At 46.3% G+C, this 20513-nt stretch overlaps 1 protein-coding gene across 1 annotated transcript in view; it reads left to right on the forward strand.

Moving 5' to 3' along the window:
- Nucleotides 1-19276, forward strand: part of REELD1 (reeler domain containing 1) — an 84563-nt gene extending 65287 nt beyond the window's left edge. The window contains exons 6-7 of the mRNA XM_082274433.1: nt 14126-14189; nt 18553-19276. Coding sequence (XP_082130559.1) covers nt 14126-14189; nt 18553-19155 — 667 coding nt within the window. The 3' untranslated portion in view covers nt 19156-19276. The remainder of the gene's footprint in view (nt 1-14125; nt 14190-18552) is intronic.
- Nucleotides 19277-20513: the final 1237 nt, after the last annotated feature.

The raw sequence follows: 20513 nt of genomic DNA on the forward strand, positions 1-20513 counted from the left end.
ATATATACACTGCTCAAAAAAATTAAAGGAACACTTTTTGATCAGAGTATAGAATCAAGTCAGTTAAACTCCTGGGATATTAATTTGGTCAGTTAAGCAGCAGAGGGAGTAGTTAATCAGTTTTAACTGCTTTGGTGTTAATGAAATTAACAACAGGTGCACTAGATGGGCAACAATGAGACAACCCCCAAAACAGGAATGGTTTTACAGGTGGAGGCAACTGACATTTTTTTCCCCAACTTATCTTTTTGACTGTTTTTCACTAGTTTTGCATTTGCTTAGGGTCAGTGTCACTACCGGTAGCATGAGGCGATACTTGGACCCTATAGAGGTTGCACAGGCAATCCAATTCCTCAAGGATGGCACATTAATACGTGCCATTGCCAGACGTGTTGCTGGGTCTCCCCTCAAAAACATGGTGGAGATTTCAGTAGACAGGCAGTTACTCTAGGAGACCTGGACAGGGCTGTAGAAGGTCCTTAACCCATCAGCAGGACTGTTATCTGCTCCTTTGTGTAAGGAGGAACAGGATGAGCTCTGCCAGAGCCCTACAAAATTACCTCCAGCAGACCATTGGTGTGAATGCCTCTGACCCAACAATCAGAAACAGACTTCATAAGGGTGGCCTGAGGGCCTGATGTCCTCTAGTGGGCCCTGTGCTCACTGCTCAGCACTGTGGAGCTCGATTGGCATTTGCCATTGAACACCAGAATTGGCAAGTTCGCAACTGGCACCCTGTGCTTTTCACAGATGAGAGGAGATTCACCCTGAGCACATGTGACAGAGGTGAAAGGGTCTGGAGAAGCAGTGGAGAACATTTTGCCGACTGAAACATCATTCAGCATGACCGGTGTCAGGATCAGTGTCATTACGTGGGTCACCTGCTGGTGGCACTGTTGTTTCTGGAACTGAGGGGCGCAGTTCCAGGGCCCACCAGCGGGTGTCTCCCAGCAGCTGGACTGTTCTTTTAATTAAGCTGCACCTGAGGACTGCTGAGGGAATATAAGCCCGCCCTTCACTGAGGCTCAGTGCTTCAGTATTTTCTCTGCTAGCCGTGTCCCTGTCTGATCCTGAAACCTGTATCCTGAAACCTGTATCCTGAATGCTGTATTCTGATCCTGTTCCCTGTACCCTGCTTCCTGTACCTGGCTCCCTGCTTTCCTTGTCTCCTGTCCCTGTCCTGTCCTGCTATTGTTTGCTCCATCCTTTTGTATATAGTTTGTTAGGTTCTATTGGGGTTTTGTACTGTTATCATTTATATTTTGTTTACTTGTTTATGGTCACTGGTGTTGGTATTGGAGTGTGTCATTTTGCTTAATAAACTTATTTACATCTTTATCCATCTGGGTCCTGATTCCTTGGTGCAGCCAACTGATCTGATCACCCTTGCTGGATGCCTGCATGTGGTATCCCTGACAGAATACTGAAGCCACTAACGATCAGATCGGTTGCACCTGGGAATTAGGAATTTTCTGGTTGTTGCAAGATGCAGTCAGAGGAGGTCTTTTATTTTTCTTTGCTTGTAACAGAAGACAGGGAATATTGTCGCCAAATTTTGAAAACTTACACTAGCGAGCAGTTGTTGGAATGCATCCGTCTGGCCCACTCGTTTGTTGACCAAGGCAGAGTTTTGTTCAAAGAGATTCAGCCACTTATTCAGCTCTGTGCAGAGTTGGCTTTATCTAATACCCCTAAGGGTGGTGATGATTATTCTCCTCCTTTTAGTGTCTCTCAGGTGGTATCTCTTGTGTGGCTCTTGGAAGATGATAAACCCTATTTTATTGAACATTATTCAGTGTATTCTCCAGAGGCCCTGTTGGATTGCATGACTGCTGTATATTCTCTAATCAGACAAGGGGGTTGTAAATTGAGTTTTGTTCAGGCCTTACTGCAAACCTGGTCAGATCTTTCCAATTTAGCATCAGCTAACTCACACCAATCCACTTCTGCCTCTGGACACCAGTTTTCTCAAAGTTTCTCCTCTCCGTTACCCGTAGCAACCACAGCTGCAGTTAGGTATGGTTTGCTTTCCACTGCTTGTTCATATCCTGGCTTAACGAGTTGCACTTTTCCTGCATTTAACCCTGTGAAAACTTCCTCTACTACCCTGTTGCCCATAGCAACCACTCAGAAATTCTCCTCTGTAACTGTCTCTCCTTTTCCACCTCCACCATCTCCCAATACTGCCATTTCACTTCCATCTACTTCACAATCTATTCATAGCCCTGCAACCACTAGCAAGATTCCTGTATCTAAACCTAAAAAGAAAAGGAGATTTTTCCCAACACATACAATTATACCTGTTACCCAGCCTGCTGATCCGGTGCCTGTTTCTCAGCCTGCTGTCCCAGTGCCCGCTGTTCTGATGCCCGCTGTTCCAGTGCCCACTGATCTGGTGCCTCCTACGGAGCCTGCTGATCCAGTACCCCCTGAGCTGGTGCCTCCTACTGAGCCTGCTGATCCAGTGCCCACTGATCTGGTGCCTCCTACTGAGCCTGCTGATCCAGTGCCCACTGATCCAGTGCCTCCTACTGAGCCTGCTGATCCAGTGCCTGCTGTTCTGATGCCTGCTGATCCAGTGCCCGCTGATCTGGTGCCTCCTACTGAGCCTGCTGATCCAGTGCCCACTGTTCTGATGCCTGTTGTTCCAGTGCCTGCTGATCCAGTGCCCACTGATCCGGTGCCTCCTACTGAGCCTGCTGATCCAGTGCCCGTTGTTCTGATGCCCGCTGATCCAGTGCCCACTGATCCAGTGCCTCCTACTGAGCCTGCTGATCCAGTGCCTGCTGTTCTGATGCCTGCTGTTCTGGTGTCTGCTGATCCAGTGCCTCCTACTGAGCCTGCTGATCCAGTGCCCACTGATCCGGTGCCTTCTACTGAGCCTGCTGATCCAGTGCCCGCTGTTCTGATGCCTGTTGTTCCAGTGCCCACTGATCGGGTGCCTCCTACTGAGCCTGCTGATCCAGTGCCTGCTGATCCAGTGCCCGCTGATCTGGTGCCTCCTACTGAGCCTGTTGATCCAGTGCCCACTGATCTGGTGCCTCCTACTGAGCCTGCTGATCCAGTGCCCGTTGTTCTGATGCCTGTTGTTCCAGTGCCCGCTGATCCAGTGCCCACTGATCCGGTGCCTCCTACTGAGCCTGCTGATCCAGTGCCCACTGTTCTGATGCCCGCATATCCAGTGCCCACTGATCCAGTGCCTCCTACTGAGCCTGCTGATCCAGTGCCTGCTGATCCAGTGCCCGCTGATCTGGTGCCTCCTACTGAGCCTGCTGATCCAGTGCCCACTGTTCTGATGCCTGTTGTTCCAGTGCCCACTGATCCGGTGCCTCCTACTGAGCCTGCTGATTCAGTGCCCGCTGTTCTGATGCCTGTTGTTCCAGTGCCCGCTGATCCAGTGCCCACTGATCCAGTGCCTCCTACTGAGCCTGCTGTTCTGATGCCTGCTGATCCAGTGCCCGCTGATCTGGTGCCTCCTACTGAGCCTTTTGATCCAGTGCCCACTGATCCGGTGCCTCCTACTGAGCCTGCTGATCCAGTGCCCGTTGTCCTGATGCCTGTTGTTCCAGTGCCCGCTGATCCAGTGCCCACTGATCCGGTGCCTCCTACTGAGCCTGCTGATCCAGTGCCCACTGTTCTGATGCCTGCTGTTCCGGTGCCCACTGATCCAGTGCCTCCTACTGAGCCTGCTGATCCAGTGCCCACTGATCCGGTGCCTTCTACTGAGCCTGCTGATCCAGTGCCCGCTGTTCTGATGCCTGTTGTTCCAATGCCCACTGATCGGGTGCCTCCTACTGAGCCTGCTGATCCAGTGCCTGCTGTTACAGTGCCCGCTGATCTGGTGCCTCCTACTAAGCCTGCTGATCCAGTGCCCACTGATCTGGTGCCTCCTACTGAGCCTGCTGATCCAGTGCCTGCTGTTCTGATGCCTGCTGTTCCCGTGCCCGCTGATCTGGTGCCTCCTACTGAGCCTGCTGGTCCAGTGCCCGCTGTTCTGGTGCCCGCAGATCCGGTGTCTCTTACTCAGCCCGCTAATCCAGTGCCAGCTGATCCCGTGCCCGCTGTTCTGGTGACCACTACCCAGTCTGCTGACCCAGTGCTTGCTGTTCCAGTGCCTGCTGACCCAGTGCCTGCTGTTCCGGTGCCTGCTGATCCGGTGTCTCTTACTCAGCCCACTAATCCGGTGCCAGCTGATCCCGTGCCCGCTGTTCCGGTGACCACTACCGTGCCTGCTGACCCAGTGCTTGCTGTTCCAGTGCCCGCTGACCCAGTGCTTGCTGATCCAGTGCCCGCTGAGCCACGGTCTGCCGCCCTGTTTCATGTGCCACTGTCTGTTGCCCAGCCTGGTGTGCCACTGCCGGACATCCTGCATGCCGCTGGCGCTCCCCTGCTTTATGTCCAGCTTGCCTTCAGTCCCAGTGTTGGGACGTGTGTTGCAATGAGGGCAGGTGTATCCCTAATGTTACGCCTCTTCAGGAACTTGACCTGTGGGGTGCCTAGACGGCTTCCAGACCCTGGTGGTGGGGCGCATGATCAATTGCTGGACTCTGGTGGCACGCCTTCCGGCAAGTTAAAGGCCTTTGGCCTAGAGAGTGCTAGAAGACCCACAGACATGGAGGGGAGACCTTTTTGGATTTTCGGGGTAGAACCACAATGGAGCGTCCGGAGGCCGCTCCTTAAAGGGGGGGAACTGTCAGGATCAGTGTCATTACGTGGGTCACCTGCTGGTGGCACTGTTGTTTCTGGAACTGAGGGGCGCAGTTCCAGGGCCCACCAGCGGGTGTCTCCCAGCAGCTGGACTGTTCTTTTAATTAAGCTGCACCTGAGGACTGCTGAGGGAATATAAGCCCGCCCTTCACTGAGGCTCAGTGCTTCAGTATTTTCTCTGCTAGCCGTGTCCCTGTCTGATCCTGAAACCTGTATCCTGAAACCTGTATCCTGAATGCTGTATTCTGATCCTGTTCCCTGTACCCTGCTTCCTGTACTTGGCTCCCTGCTTTCCTTGTCTCCTGTCCCTGTCCTGTCCTGCTATTGTTTGCTCCATCCTTTTGTATATAGTTTGTTAGGTTCTATTGGGGTTTTGTACTGTTATCATTTATATTTTGTTTACTTGTTTATGGTCACTGGTGTTGGTATTGGAGTGTGTCATTTTGCTTAATAAACTTATTTACATCTTTATCCATCTGGGTCCTGATTCCTTGGTGCAGCCAACTGATCTGATCACCCTTGCTGGATGCCTGCATGTGGTATCCCTGACAACCGGTTTGGTGGTGGGCCAGTGATGGTCTGGAGAGACATATCTATGGAAGGACGCACAGATCTCTACAGGCTAGACAATGGCAACCTGACTGCCATTAGGCATCAGAATGAAATCCTTGGACCCTTTGTCAGACCCTATACTGGTTCAGTGGGTCCTGGGTTCCTTCTAGTGCATGACAATGTGGTGAGAGTATGCAGCCAATTCCTGGAGGATGAAGGAATTGGTACCATTCAATGGCCCCCATGCTTGTCTGACCTAAATCCAATAGAACACCTATTGGACATTATGTTTCGTTTTATCCGACGTCACGAGGGTTGCACTTCAGTCAGTTTAGGTTTAGGTCTGTTTAACTAGCCTCCTGCATAATTTTTTCACTTAGACTTTCAGGGGGTCTTTGAATTCAGCCCTCTGTAGGTTGATAATTTTCATTTCCAGCAAACACTGTGGTATCCTTTCATTCCTAACACATTACCCAGTCCATATCAGTATAAATATCCAGCATGATATTTTTACCTATTGAGATCTGATGTGTTTTCAAAGTGTTTCTTTGATTTTTTTTTGAGCAGTGTTTATGCCTGTGCATGTGATTATCCTACCACCTTGCTTTTGTTCCCTGCAAGATCTGGAATTTTAGCAGTAGTGCAGAATGGTTAAAACATTTGCATTTGGTTATACAGTATCTCACAAAAGTGAGTACACCCCTCACAGTTTTGTAAATATTTTATTATATCTTTTCATGTGACAACACTGAAGAAATGACACTTTCCTACGATGTAAAGTAGTGAGTGTACAGCTTGTATAAGAGTGTAAATTTGCTGTCCCTTCAAAATAACTCCACACACAGCCATTAATGTCTAAACCGCTGGCAACAAAAGAGAGTACACCCCTAAGTGAAAATGTCCAAATTGGGCCCAAAGTGTCAATATTTTGTGTTTGCACCATTTTTTTTTTTCCAGCTGTGCCCTAACCCTCTTGGATATGGAGTTCACCAGAGCTTCACAGGTTGCCACTGGAGTCCCCTTCCACTCCTCCATGACAACATCACAGAGCTGGTGGATGTTAGAGACCTTGTGCTCCTCCTGTTTTGAGGATGCCCCACAGATGCTCAATATGGTTTAGGCTTGGAGAAATGCTTGGCCAGTCCATCACATTTACCCTCAGCTTCTTTAGCAAGGCAGTGGTCATCTTGGAGGTGTGTTTGGGGTTATTATCATGTTGGAATACTGCCCTGTGGTCCAGTCTCCAAAGGGAGGGGATCATGCTCTGCTTCAGTATTTCACAGTATGTGTTGGCATTCATGGTTCCCTCAATAAACTGTATCTCCCCAGTGCCGGCAGCACTCATGCAGCCCCAGACCATGACACTCCCACCACCATGCTTGACTGTAGGCAAGACACACTTGTCTTTTTACTCCTCACCTGGTAGCCGCCACACGCTTGACACCATCTGAACCAAATAAGTTTATCTTGGTCTCATCAGACCACAGGACATGGTTCCAGTAATCCATGTCCTTAGTCTGCTTGTCTTCAGCAAACTGTTTGTGGGCTTTCTTGTGCATCATCTTTAGAAGAGGCTTCCTTCTGAAACAATAGCCATGCAGACCAATTTGATGCAGTGTGCAGCGTATGGTCCGAGCACTGACAGGCTGACCCCCCCACCCTTTCAACCTCTGCATACATCTATTTCCTAAGACATCCTCTGGATATGAGCACATGAACTCAACTTCTTTGGTCGACCATGGCAAGGACTGTTCTGAGTGGAACATGCCCTGTTAAACCGCTGTAAAGTCTTGACCACCGTGCTGCAGCTCAGTTTTGGGGTCTTGGAAATCTTCTTATAGCCTAGGCCATCTTTATGTAGAGCAACAATTCTTTTTTTCAGATCCTCAGAGAGTTCTTTGCTATGAGGTGCCATGTTGACCTTCCAGTGACCAGAATGAGAGAGTGAGAGCGATAACAACAAATTTAACACACCTACTCCCCATTCACACCTAAGACCTTGTAACACTAACGAGTCACATGACATCAGGGAGGGAAAATGGCTAATTGGGCCCAATTTGGACATTTTCACTTAGGGGTGTACTCATTTTTGTTGCTAGCAGTTTAGACATTAATAGCTGTGTGTTGAGTTATTTTGAGGGGACAGCAAATTTACACTGTTATACAAGCTGTACACTCACTGCTTTACATTGTAGCAAAGTGTCATTTCTTCAGTGTTGTCACATGAAAAGATATAATAAAATGTTTACAAAAATGTGAGGGGTGTACTCACTTTTGTAAGATACTGTATATTGTGGAGGTCATAGAGGTTGGGTCCTGGATGGATGTTACATTGCACCAATATTTGGACTGTGGTCCCTGTAAGGGAAGTATGGGATCTCAGAAAGGCAAGGGTTAAGCCCTCTCCCAGAGAGAACAGCTCTTAAAGACAGGAAGTAGTGTCAGTGGGGGTGGGAGAGTAAGGAGCTGGAGATACTCCTGGGAGACTGAACTGCTAAAGACAAGTGTTTGTTTGCTGCATGGTGGCTGGAGACTTGACGGCTGCTTGGGACTGCATACTTGGGGTACAAGCCCCTGCCAAAAGCCGGTATCATATTTTCATTTACCATTTATGCTGGAGTTAAGTGGACTTTTATTTTATACCTGTTTTCTGAACTGTTTGCTGCTGGAAGCTTTATTTCTGTTGTGGAAGAAAATAAACCACATTTTGTTTAAGTTTACCTGGCTTGTGCACATGATCCCTTGGAGCTATCGCCCCCAAATATCACAACTGGTGTTTCGGATGCGGGCAGTGCATTTAAACCGAAAAAGCCGATTTGCAAAGTGACCTTAAAGAGACAGTGTACCCATTTGCATGTCGTGGGTGAAGTCTTTGCATACAGCAGAAAAAGACATGGAGGAGGTTATCAAGGCGCTAATGCAAGCCACTGTGTCCCAGCAGCAAGCCTCCATAGAAGCGAACCGTCGCCATGAGGAGGCTATAGCAGCTCAGCAGGAGACTACCCGCTTGCTGGTCACCCATCTTACAGCCCAGCAGGAGGCTACACAAACGCAGGTGGCGGCCTTAAAGGAGGCAGTACAACAGCTAGCTCAAGGGCGAGAGCAAGTAGCTGTTGGCCCTGGCAACCAAATAGCCGGGAGAGCCAGCCATGTTTTACAGAAACTGACTCCAAATGATGATGTAGAAGCCTTTCTGTTTACCTTTGAAAGGATAGTGGAGCGAGAGGGATGGCCCCGTGACCAATGGGCTGGCATCATCGCCCCCTTCCTTACTGGTGACCCACAAAAGGCGTACTTTGATCTTCCAACGGAACACATTAAAGACTATGAGCGGCTGAAGGCTGAGATCCTGGCCCGCCTGGGGGTGACTACAGCCGTTAGGGCCCAAAGGGTGCACCGCTGGAGGTACCAACCTGACCGCCCACCGAGGTCTCAGATGCATGAACTGGTGCAGCTGGTCAAAAAATGGCTGCAGCCAGAAACGTTGTCTGGCCCACAAATGCTGGAACGGGTGGTGATGGACAGGTACCTGCGGTCCCTGCCGGATGACCTGCAACGCTGGGTAAGCCATGGAGACCCCGCAACAGTCGACCGGTTGGTGGAGTTGGTTGAAAGGTATACCGTGGTGGAGGATCTGCTCGGACCTGCCAATCGACGGGAACCCACATCAAGGGCAGGACGGCCAGCTGCAGCATCCAGGAGGGGAGCCCTACCAGACCCGGGAACCTGCATCCCTACCTCAGTTTCGCCAGATCCGCGGAGATCAGCCCCTGGCAACCAAATGGGAGACCTACAATGTTGGCGTTGTCGATCCTGGGGCCATACCCGGGCGCAGTGCCCGCTTCAGGAGGAGCCCATGGAATGTGGGGTGGGCAGGAGAGTCTCCTTCTATGCCCAACTAGCATGTACCACCCATCTCGATTTAACCGCAGGACAATTTGAATGCGAGATTTGGGTGAACCACCTTCCGGCCAAGGCGTTACTGGACTCTGGGAGTATGGTGACACTGGTCCACGCTAGAGTGATCGGGAGACTCGGCCCTGTGAGTAAGACTCTTCGGGTTGTATGTATCCATGGGGACACCAGGGAGTACCCCTTGGTACCTGTGACTGTTTCTTATGGTTGCACCTCAGTGACACAGGAAGTAGGGGTGGTAAACCGCATAATCCACGATATCATAGTGGGGCGGGATTGTCCACTATTCCTTGAACTATGGAACCAGGTGCAGAGTGGACTACCTGGGTGGCCCAGAGAACTAGAGACAGTGGGGCCTGAAGGGCTAAAGTCTCAGGGGTCCGGTCCAGAACTGCCCACAACACACCCCATTAGCTTTGAATCACCTAAGGGTGGTAGTGGTATAATAGAAAATGTTGATGTGACTGATGACGTTCATGTTTCAGGTATCAAACCCGAGTTGACCCCTGAGGGGGGGAAGACTCTCTGTTACAGGTCATGTTGGGGGAAGATGAGGAGGAACTCTCCCCACTGCAGATTCCCCTTGGGGAGGCTGAAGGGGAGGTTTCCCCTAGACCAGTGCACCCAGACCTGGACATATCCAAGGGGGCATTTAGCTCCGCCCAGTTACAGGATCCCTCTTTGGTCAATGCCTGAGAACAGATTTCAGTGGTGAATGGAGTCCCACAAATACCAGGGGCAGAACAAAAGTTTCCGCACTTTGCGTTCATTGGGGATTTGCTCTATCGAGTGACTGAAAGCCGAGGGGAAATTATTGAACAGTTGCTGGTTCCCCAGTCGTATCGGCGAAAGCTCCTCGATTTAGCTCACAATGACGCATTAGGCGGACACCTGGGGGCGGAGAAAACAGAGGCCAGAATAACTGACCGGTTTTACTGGCCAGGCGTGAAGGCAGAGGTAAAGAGGCACTGTGCTTCCTGCCCCACGTGTCAGTTAACAGCACCAGTGTCACACTATAGGAACCCCTTAGTTCCTTTGCCTATAATTGAGGTCCCGTTTGAGCGGATTGCTATGGACCTGGTGGGGCCCTTAGTAAAATCTGCGAGGGGACACCAATATATATTAGTAGTATTAGACTACGCAACCAGGTATCCGGAGGCAGTCCCATTACGGAAAACAACCTCTAAGGCTATTGCCCGAGAGTTGTTCCATATGTTTTCACACACTGGGCTACCCAAAGAGATCCTGACGGATCAAGGTACCCCGTTTATGTCTAAGGTGATGGCGGACCTCTGCAAACTTTTTCAGATCAAACAGTTGCGAACGTCCGTCTATCACCCACAGACAGATGGCCTTGTTGAGAGGTTTAATAAGACCTTAAAATCCATGCTAAAAAGAGTGGTCCAGAGGGACGGCAAAGATTGGGACATGTTACTCCTGGCCTTGTTATTTGCCATCCGGGAGGTTCCACAGACCTCCACGGGTTTTTCGCCATTTGAACTAATGTATGGGCGAAGACCCCGCGGATTGCTGGATATGGTGAAGGAAACGTGGGAAAGTGAGTCCTCACCACACAAAACTGTGGTGGAGCATATTTCCCAAATGAGAGAGAGGGTGGCAAAAGTAATGCCGTTGGTAAGGGAACACCTCCAAAAGGCACAGGATGCCCAGAGGAGGGTGTATAACCGGTCCGCCAGGATAAGGCAGTTCCAGGTAGGAGACCGGGTAGCTGTGTTAATACCCACAGTAGAAAGCAAATTCTTGGCCAGGTGGCAGGGTCCATTTGAGGTGGTGGAAAAAGTTGGTGATGTGAATTACAGGGTACACCAACCGGGGAAGAGGAAACCCTACCAAATCTACCACGTGAATTTGCTAAAACCCTGGAGAGACCGAGATCAGGTATCCGCTGTGGCAAGGGTCACTGTAGAGGACCCTGCAGGAGTTGAGCTAGTGCAGGTCGCTGCCACCTTGACTAAGTCCCAAAGCCAACAAGTGAGAGAATTCCTGCAGAGAAATAAAGAGAAGTTTTCAGGATTGCCAGGTTTAACCAACATAATTGAGCATGACATTGTTACAGAGCCCAAGGTAAAAATCCGCTTAAAGCCCTATCGCATCCCAGAAGCATATAGGAAAGCAGTGTCTGAAGAGGTAAAGAGAATGTTGGAACTTGACGTCATTGAAGAATCGCAAAGTGAATGGTCAAGTCCTATCGTTCTGGTACCAAATCCCAACGGCACTCTGCGATTCTGCAATGACTTCAGAAAACGTAATGAAGTCTCAAAATTTGACGCATATCCGATGCCCCGGGTAGACGAATTGATTGGGAGGTTGGGTCCCGCCCGGTACATTACCACACTAGACCTTACCAAAGGGTATTGGCAGATTCCCCTCACCAAGGAAGCCAGGGAAAAAACAGCTTTTTCCACGCCAGAAGGCCACTGGCAATATAAAAGAATGAATTTGGTTTACACTCCGCCCCAGCCACGTTTCAAAGGTCTATGGACAAAACATTACGGCCCCATGGACGATACGCTTCAGTATATCTGGATGACATCGTCATTTTCAGCACTGATTGGGAGTCCCATCTATCTCGGGTCCAGGCTGTCCTAGACTCTTTGAAAAGAGCAGGGTTTACTGTAAATCCAGAGAAGTCAGCTGTTGGGATGGAGGAAGCGAAGTACCTGGGGTACATTGTGGGTAGGGGACTAGTAAAGCCCCAGATGAATAAGGTAGAAGCCATCCAGAACTGGCCCCACCCCCTAACAAAAAAACAGGTCAGGGCCTTTCTGGGCATAGTTGGTTACTATCGAAGGTTCGTCCCCAACTTTGCTACTATTGCGGCCCCCTTGACGGACTTAACAAAAGGGAGGAAGTCCGTGATGATAACGTGGAATGCAGAGGCCAAGAAAGCTTTTCAGAAGCTTAAAACAGCATTGTGTGAGCATCCAGTGCTAGTAGCGCCAGATTTTTCCAGGGAGTTTGTAGTACAGACGGATGCCTCGAATGCTGGATTGGGTGCGGTCTTGTCGCAAGTGGTCAATGGGGAAGAGCACCCCATAGTTTTTCTCAGTAGGAAACTGACAGCGGCAGAGAGAAACTATGCTGTGGTGGAGCGGGAGTGTCTCGCCATCAAGTGGGCACTAGACTCTCTGCGCTACTTCCTGCTGGGTAGGAAGTTTCGCCTGGTGTCCGACCATGCCCCGTGGACTTGGATGCAACAAAACAAGCAGACCAATGCAAGGGTGACGAGGTGGTTCCTGTCCCTCCAGGAATTCAACTTTATGGTAGAGCATCGGCCCGGTAGACAGCATCAGAATGCCGATGCGCTCTCCCGAGTCCATTGTATGGTGTCTAATGGTGCCTCCAACACCTCCGCGTTGAGGCAGAGGGGGGGGGGGTATGTGGAGGTCATAGAGGTTGGGTCCTGGATGGATGTTACATTGCACCAATATTTGGACTGTGGTCCCTGTAAGGGAAGTATGGGATCTCAGAAAGGCAAGGGTTAAGCCCTCTCCCAGAGAGAACAGCTCTTAAAGACAGGAAGTAGTGTCAGTGGGGGTGGGAGAGTAAGGAGCTAGAGATACACCTGGGAGACTGAACTGCTAAAGACAAGTGTTTGTTTGCTGCATGGTGGCTGGAGACTTGACGGCTGCTTGGGACTGCATACTTGGGGTACAAGCCCGTGCCAAAAGCCGGTATCATATTTTCATTTACCATTTATGCTGGAGTTAAGTGGACTTTTATTTTATACCTGTTTTCTGAACTGTTTGCTGCTGGAAGCTTTATTTCTGTTGTGGAAGAAAATAAACCACGTTTTGTTTAAGTTTACCTGGCTTGTGCACGTGATCCCTTGGAGCTATCGCCCCCAAATATCACAATATGTACAGTATATGACAAAACCTAATAAAGATCAGTCTGCACATAACTTGAGGCAAATTACATGTAGCGTGTTCCATAAAATATCACAGAGGAATTTGGTTTACTTGCACTTACTGTTCCATCTTTTGGAAGATACTTGCACATCTAAAGAGATGCTTTGGGTGCTCATTATGAAATTGTAATTTATTATTTGACCATAGCAAAAGACAAGTCTATCTGCTGGTTGCTAATTTTTAAAGATTTTGCAGGGTCATTAGAATCAGCTTCATGCCGTTAACTTCTCAACAGGAGCTGACAAGAAGCCAAATTGACTAAAATCTTTTCAATGTATATTTTGCCTAGTGGAATCACTGTGAGTTTCACTTTGTGGGTATTCTGACTCGTATTGTGCATAAGATTCTGTATATGGAGGCTTTCTATTCCTTGTATTTTTTATTTTTTTTTTTGTTTTAATTGGTTGAACCAGATGGACTTGTGTCTTTCTTCAACCTGCCTAACTATGTAACTACTGTATGTCACTTGCCCCATAAAAATCTATGAGGTTCTACTGCACACATGTTGACATCAGGTAATGAAGCTGACAGGAGGTATGTAAACACTGTGGTAGGCCTCAGTGCCGAGATCTTGGTAAGTATAGAGGTTTGGCGGGGAAGCCGGTCTATATTGCCTCAGAAAAGTGGGGACAAGAGGGTACAGAACATTTGGAAGTTTACTTATCCTTTAAGTAAAATGTAATTAGTAGCATGAACGGCCTTGGTCGACTTGTAATTACTTGAAACTATTTAGCACATCTCAGCATGCCTACTGCTTCATTTTTATTACCAGCTTCAGAGAAACATTTGAGTAAGAGGAGGAAAATGAATGCATTTTATCTTTGCATATGCATGCGGCAACTGGGCTACTATCTGACCATACCTCAGGTAAATAACAGAATATTTAGTGATTTATAAAGGACCCTAACAACTTGCTGCCTTCAGTATGACATAATTACCTTTGTAATATTGTTTGTATGTAGAAAACGTATATTTGGTTGCTTCAGAGTCATCTAACAGTTTTGTGATTGTTGCCTTAGGAACCAGAAAGATCCTCAAGGACCTTCACCAACCCTGTGTCCTTCTTGTCAACATGAAAGTGAGGTAAGATCACAGTAACTAGCAACACCATATATCACTTGTATGTGACAGAACCGGACAAAGCTATTTGGACTGATATTTGCTATTATTTTATACATCATAGAAAAGTGCTCCTTTTTCTAAAAGGAATAGAGAGGTTGCATTTAATAAATAAATATAATGTAAGTAGATTGTTCATTTGCACATAGGGAAACACATAAACACAGAATAGAGATTTAAAAGAAATGTTTTGGTGCACAAAGTAGTAAAAATAAATAAATTACTATCTTGCAACCAAATGTGTTTTTGTCAGACAGGAATTGACGTGAGAATATTATTATTATTTTTTTTTTCATAGAATAATTTCCAAATCTAAGTTTTGCATTGTTTGCATTTCTGGCAAGTTCACAATATTGATCACATAAACGTTAGACGTATAAATGTGCCAAATATTATGGGCATTTACGTTTCAGAGAAGAAGAGCAAGTGTGAGGAAAAACCTGACTGGTTACCTCATAATTCAACCTGCCAGTTATCTAACAAAAATGATATATACTGTACATAATTTAGTATTTTTAGCTTTATTATATGCTCTATATTTTCTTTACTTTTTTTTTTTTTTTCATTTTAATTTTGAACATTCACATTGAGCTTCTTTAATATAGATAATAATATTTACAGTGCCTTGCGAAAGTATTCGGCCCCCTTGAACTTTGTGACCTTTTGCCACATTTCAGGCTTCAAACATAAAGATATAAAACTGTAATTTTTTGCGAAGAATCAACAACAAGTGGGACACAATCATGAAGTGGAACGAAATTTATTGGATATTTCAAACTTTGTTAACAAATAAAAAACTGAAAAATTGGGCGTGCAAAATTATTCAGCCCCCTTAAGTTAATACTTTGTAGCGCCACCTTTTGCTGCGATTACAGCTGTAAGTCGCTTGAGGTATGTCTCTATCAGTCTTGCACATCGAGAGACTGAAATTTTTTCCCATTCCTCCTTGCAAAACAGCTCGAGCTCTGTGAGGTTGGATGGAGAGCATTTGTGAACAACAGTTTTCAGTTCTTTCCACAGATTCTCGATTGGATTCAGGTCTGGACTTTGACTTGGCCATTCTAACACCTGGATATGCTTATTTGTGAACCATTCCATTGTAGATTTTTCTTTATGTTTTGGATCATTGTCTTGTTGGAAGACAAATCTCCGTCCCATTCTCAGGTCTTTTGCAGACTCCATCAGGTTTTCTTCCAGAATGGTCCTGTATTTGGCTCCATCCATCTTCCCATCAATATTAACCACTTTACCACCGGAGGATTTTGCTGTCTTCCGTCCAGGCCACTTTTTGCGATTCAGCGCTGTGCGACTTCAACTGACAATTGCGCGGTCGTGCGATGCCGTACCCAAACGAAATTTACGTCCTTTTTTTCCCACAAACAGAGCTTTCTTTTGGTGGTATTTGATCACCTGTGCGATTTTTACTTTTTGCGCTATAAACAAAAAAAGAGCGTTTATTTTGAAAAAATAACAATATTTTTAACATTTTTTTATATGAAATTCCCCCCAAAAATGTAAACAATTTTTTTAAAAAATTTTGGCCAATTTGTTTTCTGCTACCTATGTTTGGTAAAAAAAATCGCAATAAGCGTATTTTGATTGGTTTGCGCAAAAGTTATTGCGTTTACTAACAAAGGGAAAGATTTCTGTCATTTTTGGTGTTTTTTTTTTTTAACGCGTAATGGCGGCGATCTGCGATTTTTTTTTTTTTTTGCGGGACTGCGACATTGCGGCGGACAGATCGGACCCTTGACTGACATTTTTGACACTTTTGGGGGTACCAGTGACATTACTGCAGTAATCAGTGCTATATATATGCACTGTTACTGTAAAAATGACACTGGCAGGGAAGGGGTTAATTTTATTGGAGAGGGAGGGGTTAATGTATGCCTGGTGCTTACTGATGTGTGGGGGGGGAGGTGACTGAGTGAGTCATGGACAGATCGGATGTCCAGCTATGCTGAACAGTCCGATCTGTCACTCCCTGTCACTATGGAGATCCGCCCGCTGTGTTTACACACAGCGGGCGGATCTCCAGACTCGATCCCGACGATCGGGTAAGAGCAGCGGCGATTGCCGCTGCTCCTCCCCTGGCCCGACTCCCGCTGTGAATGAAAACAGCGGGAGCGAGCCTCCGGCGGCGCGAAAGCGCCGCCCAGAAGGGGGAGTGTCTGACGACGTAGTACTACGTCGTCAGACGATAACGAGCCACTCTGCCGCAGTAATATTACTGTGAGCAGTCGTAAAGTGGCTAACCATCTTCCCTGTCCCTGCTGAAGAAAAGCAGGCCCAAACCATGATGCTGCCACCACCATGTTTGAAAGTGGGGATGGTGTGTTCAGGGTGATGAGCTGTGTTGCTTTTACACCAAACATAACGTTTTGCATTGTTGCCAAAAAGTTTGATTTTGGTTTCATCTGACCAGAGCACCTTCTTCCACATGTTTGGTGTGTCTCCCAGGTGGCTTGTGGCAAACTTTAAACAACACTTTTTATGGATATCTTTAAGAAATGGCTTTCTTCTTGCCACTCTTCCATAAAGGCCAGATTTGTGCAGTATACGACTAATTGTTGTCCCATGGACAGAGTCTCCCACCTCAGCTGTATATCTCTGCAGTTCATCCAGAGTGATCATGGGCCTCTTGGCTGCATTCTCCTTGTATGAGCTGAAAGTTTAGAGGGACGGCCAGGTCTTCGTAGATTTGCAGTGGTCTGATACTCCTTTCATTTCAATATTATCGCTTGCACAGTGCTCCTTGGGATGTTTAAAGCTTGGGAAATCTTTTGTATCCCTATCCGGCTTTAAACTTCTCCACAACAGTATCTCGGACCTGCCTGGTGTGTTCCTTGTTCTTCATGATGCTCTCTGCGCTTTAAACTGACCTCTGAGACTATCACAGTGCAGGTGCATTTATACGGAGACTTGATTACACACAGATGGATTCTATTTATCATCATTAGTCATTTAGGTCAACATTGGATCATTCAGAGATCCTCACTGAACTTCTGGAGAGAGTTTGCTGCACTGAAAGTAAAGGGGCTGAATAATTTTGCACGCTCAATTTTTGAGTTTTTTATTTGTTAACAAAGTTTGAAATATCCAATAAATTTCGTTCCACTTCATGATTGTGTCCCAGTTGTTGTTGATTCTTCATAAAAAAATACAGTTTTATATCTTTATGTTTGAAGCCTGAAATGTGGCAAAAGGTCGCAAAGTTCAAGGGGACCGAATACTTTCGCAAGGCACTGTATTTAATTCATTTTTTCATAATGAAAATCATGAACATCGATATGAAACAATGTAAAACTTTTAGAACTCGTTCATTTGAGCAGCCGGGTGGCAGTAAAAAGAGGAGGCATTGACTGGCAAACTTGCACACTGAGATCAATCAGGCTGCACCGGAACAACGAGCAAGGCAACTGGCTCGCATTTGCAGCCTCATCCCGCAATGTACAATTACAATGTACAATGTACAATTACTGTTCAGCAATTACAAAAAAAATATAAAAGAAGGCAGCAATAGCTTGTTCCATTAGCCTGTCATCTGCTGTTCTACTGTCAATGGACAGTAAGAACTGACACTTATTTGAAAGAGATCTTAGATAAAACTACACCTGTATAAACGTTACATGCACATTATCAAATGAAACTCTTACCTTCTCATTTTCGGACATCAGTTTCCATCTGGTGTACTTTTAAGAAGGGTTTCTACTATAGAAATGACGGACAAGACTTTTGGTAGTTTGTAGCAAACCGATGCAACGCTATTAGAAATTGGCACACTAATCAAACTACAGTAAACCCCCCTCCATCGCTGGGGTTATGTTCCAGACCCACCTGCAATAAGTGAAAATCTGCGAAATAGAAATACCCTATTTAAATACAGCCTAGGCATGTTTTTATAACTTTCACTGTACTTTTAAAAGCATTTTAAGGTCTTTAAACGAATTTTTAAAACAATAGAAACACAATTAAACGCATAAAAGATACTGAGAGACAGACAAGAGCAATGGAAAACCAAAAAATATTGAATTAACAATGATTTAATTAATAAAACAATAGCAATAGGTCTTACAGAAAAAAATTCCGGGACCGTGAAAACTGAACCGCGATATAACGGGGGTTTACTGTACTTAATTTGGCTCGCTAGGTGCACCCATTCTCTCAGATATGTTTGTTTTATTAATTTGGCAGACGCCATTCCATCCTAGTTTCGATATATAAGTTCCAATGCATGTATGAATGTTTATTCCCCCCAAAATATACCAATATCCAAAAACAGAAAAAGCAAACAATTTGCTATTTTTTTTTTTACATTATTTTTCAGGTGGTGTCTTCATATATTAGATTGCCTTCACCAACATCATCTTTGCCTCCTGATTTACTTTCTGGGTTCCCTATCTCACCTTCACCAACCCAAGATATACAGGTGGATACCACTGAGTTCACTTTACAAGAGTCACAAAACCACTTCTTGCCTCCATCAACAACAGGAGAGCAAGCACACAAACCCACCAATGAGGTGGCGGCAAATTTTTTGCAGCAACCAGAATCTGCATCATCTAGCAAAAATATTGAGGTTGAGGAAAGTACATCTCTACTGGTGACAAAGACGGTTCATGAAACTGGCATTTATGGCAAAGGAGGAGAAAAGGGCAGAGGGATGCATCTTGCCATGACACAGCTGAGCATCCTTCTGGGTTGCTCTGTAGTACTGGGGATGTCCCTAGCTGCTGGTCTGCGCTGCATCCATGCCCAATACTGCCATAAACGGACGGAAGTGTCCTTCAGCGAACCAGACAACAATGTCATTACATTGAGGGAAAGTGGAGAAATGATGCATTTCAAAAAGGTCAGAGAGAACAGTTTTGTGCTGGTACAAGCAGAGTACAATTGGATTACTCCGGCACTAAGCACAAAAACACAGTAGTCCCCTTTTCTAAAATAGTCAATAATAAATAGATATTTTAGGTTTCTATTACGTTATAGAAGACTAAACTGTGGTTCTATGTCTACTTTATGCCATGCCACTTCAGTTAGAAAAAATATTTTTATTTTACAACATGTGTACTCCTCTTAGTGTTTTATCTATAGAGATAACGGGGCTGGCAGTTGTCAGTTGTGACGTGTTTGTTCGAACAAGTAAAATTAAGCGATTCCTTGTACTTTTCTTCCTTATTTGGTGGGACGGGGCTACATAATCATTGAGATGAAGAGAAGAGGATGCATTTGAAGTTCAGCCTAGGTGGCTCGTGGCTAACTCCATAGATATAGTGGAGGAGTGAGTGTAGGCCAATGTAGGACAGAATGTGTGTTATTTGAAGGTTTACCAGATAAATATAAAGAGAAAAAGGCCTGAAAAAAAAGTATGCAGCCTCCTTATCTAAAGAATTGTGAGCTGCAATATATTACAACTTTGTTTTTGGGTTTAGATATACCTTATGCTTTGCAGTATACTCACTATTCATGGAGCTTAGCCATGAGTATACTGCCTTGCCTAAAGTATAACTAAAGGCAAAACTTCTTTTTGAGTTTTGGATAGAGTGCAGAAAGATTAGAATGGTTGACAGTTTGTATTGCTGTCTGTGCCCTCTGTAAGGAGATTCACCCTTTCTATTTGTCCTGTTTACCATTATCATTGAAAGTTAAAGTAAAAATCCCACATTTTGGGTTGCCCCCAGAAAATAAATAAAGGGGAAATCTTGCAATGGGGACCTGGGGGTCCCCAAAGATATCCCTTAATTTGCAGGGATTTCCTCTCACTTCCTGTTTGGCTATGGGATGGGAAGTGAAGGGAAATCTCCACAATGGGACACAGATGGCAAAAAAATCTGACATTGGTTATAACTAGGGATCGATCGATTATCGGCAAAGCCAATATGCACTTTCTCTGATATATCGGAATCGCCCCCCCTGAGGTTACTGATATTGCCGATCTTTCGGGAAAGTGCTTGTACCGGAGTGATGCCTGCAGCTAGAGGCATCACTCCGGTACCTGCGTCCATAGCCGACGGTCGGCTGTCTTGTAATGACAACCGATGCGGCTGTCATTACAAGGAGCGGGAGGGGACGTTCCCCCCCCCCTCCAGCCGCCTTCCGCGGCTCGCTCGGGTCTCCCGTCCCACCTGCACGGCCGCCGAAGAGAAGACCCAAACAAAGCCGCATTTGGCTCTGATCGGGTCTCCATGCAAAAACCCGGAAGTGATGTCATGACATCACTTCCGGGAACTTGGCGCCAAATTCAAAAAAATGACAACATTCAAAACAGCCAAACTTGGCATTTTGAAT

Source organism: Pelophylax lessonae (genome assembly GCF_965119305.1).
Source record: "Pelophylax lessonae genome assembly, chromosome: 1".
Classification (NCBI taxonomy): Eukaryota; Metazoa; Chordata; class Amphibia; order Anura; family Ranidae; genus Pelophylax; species Pelophylax lessonae.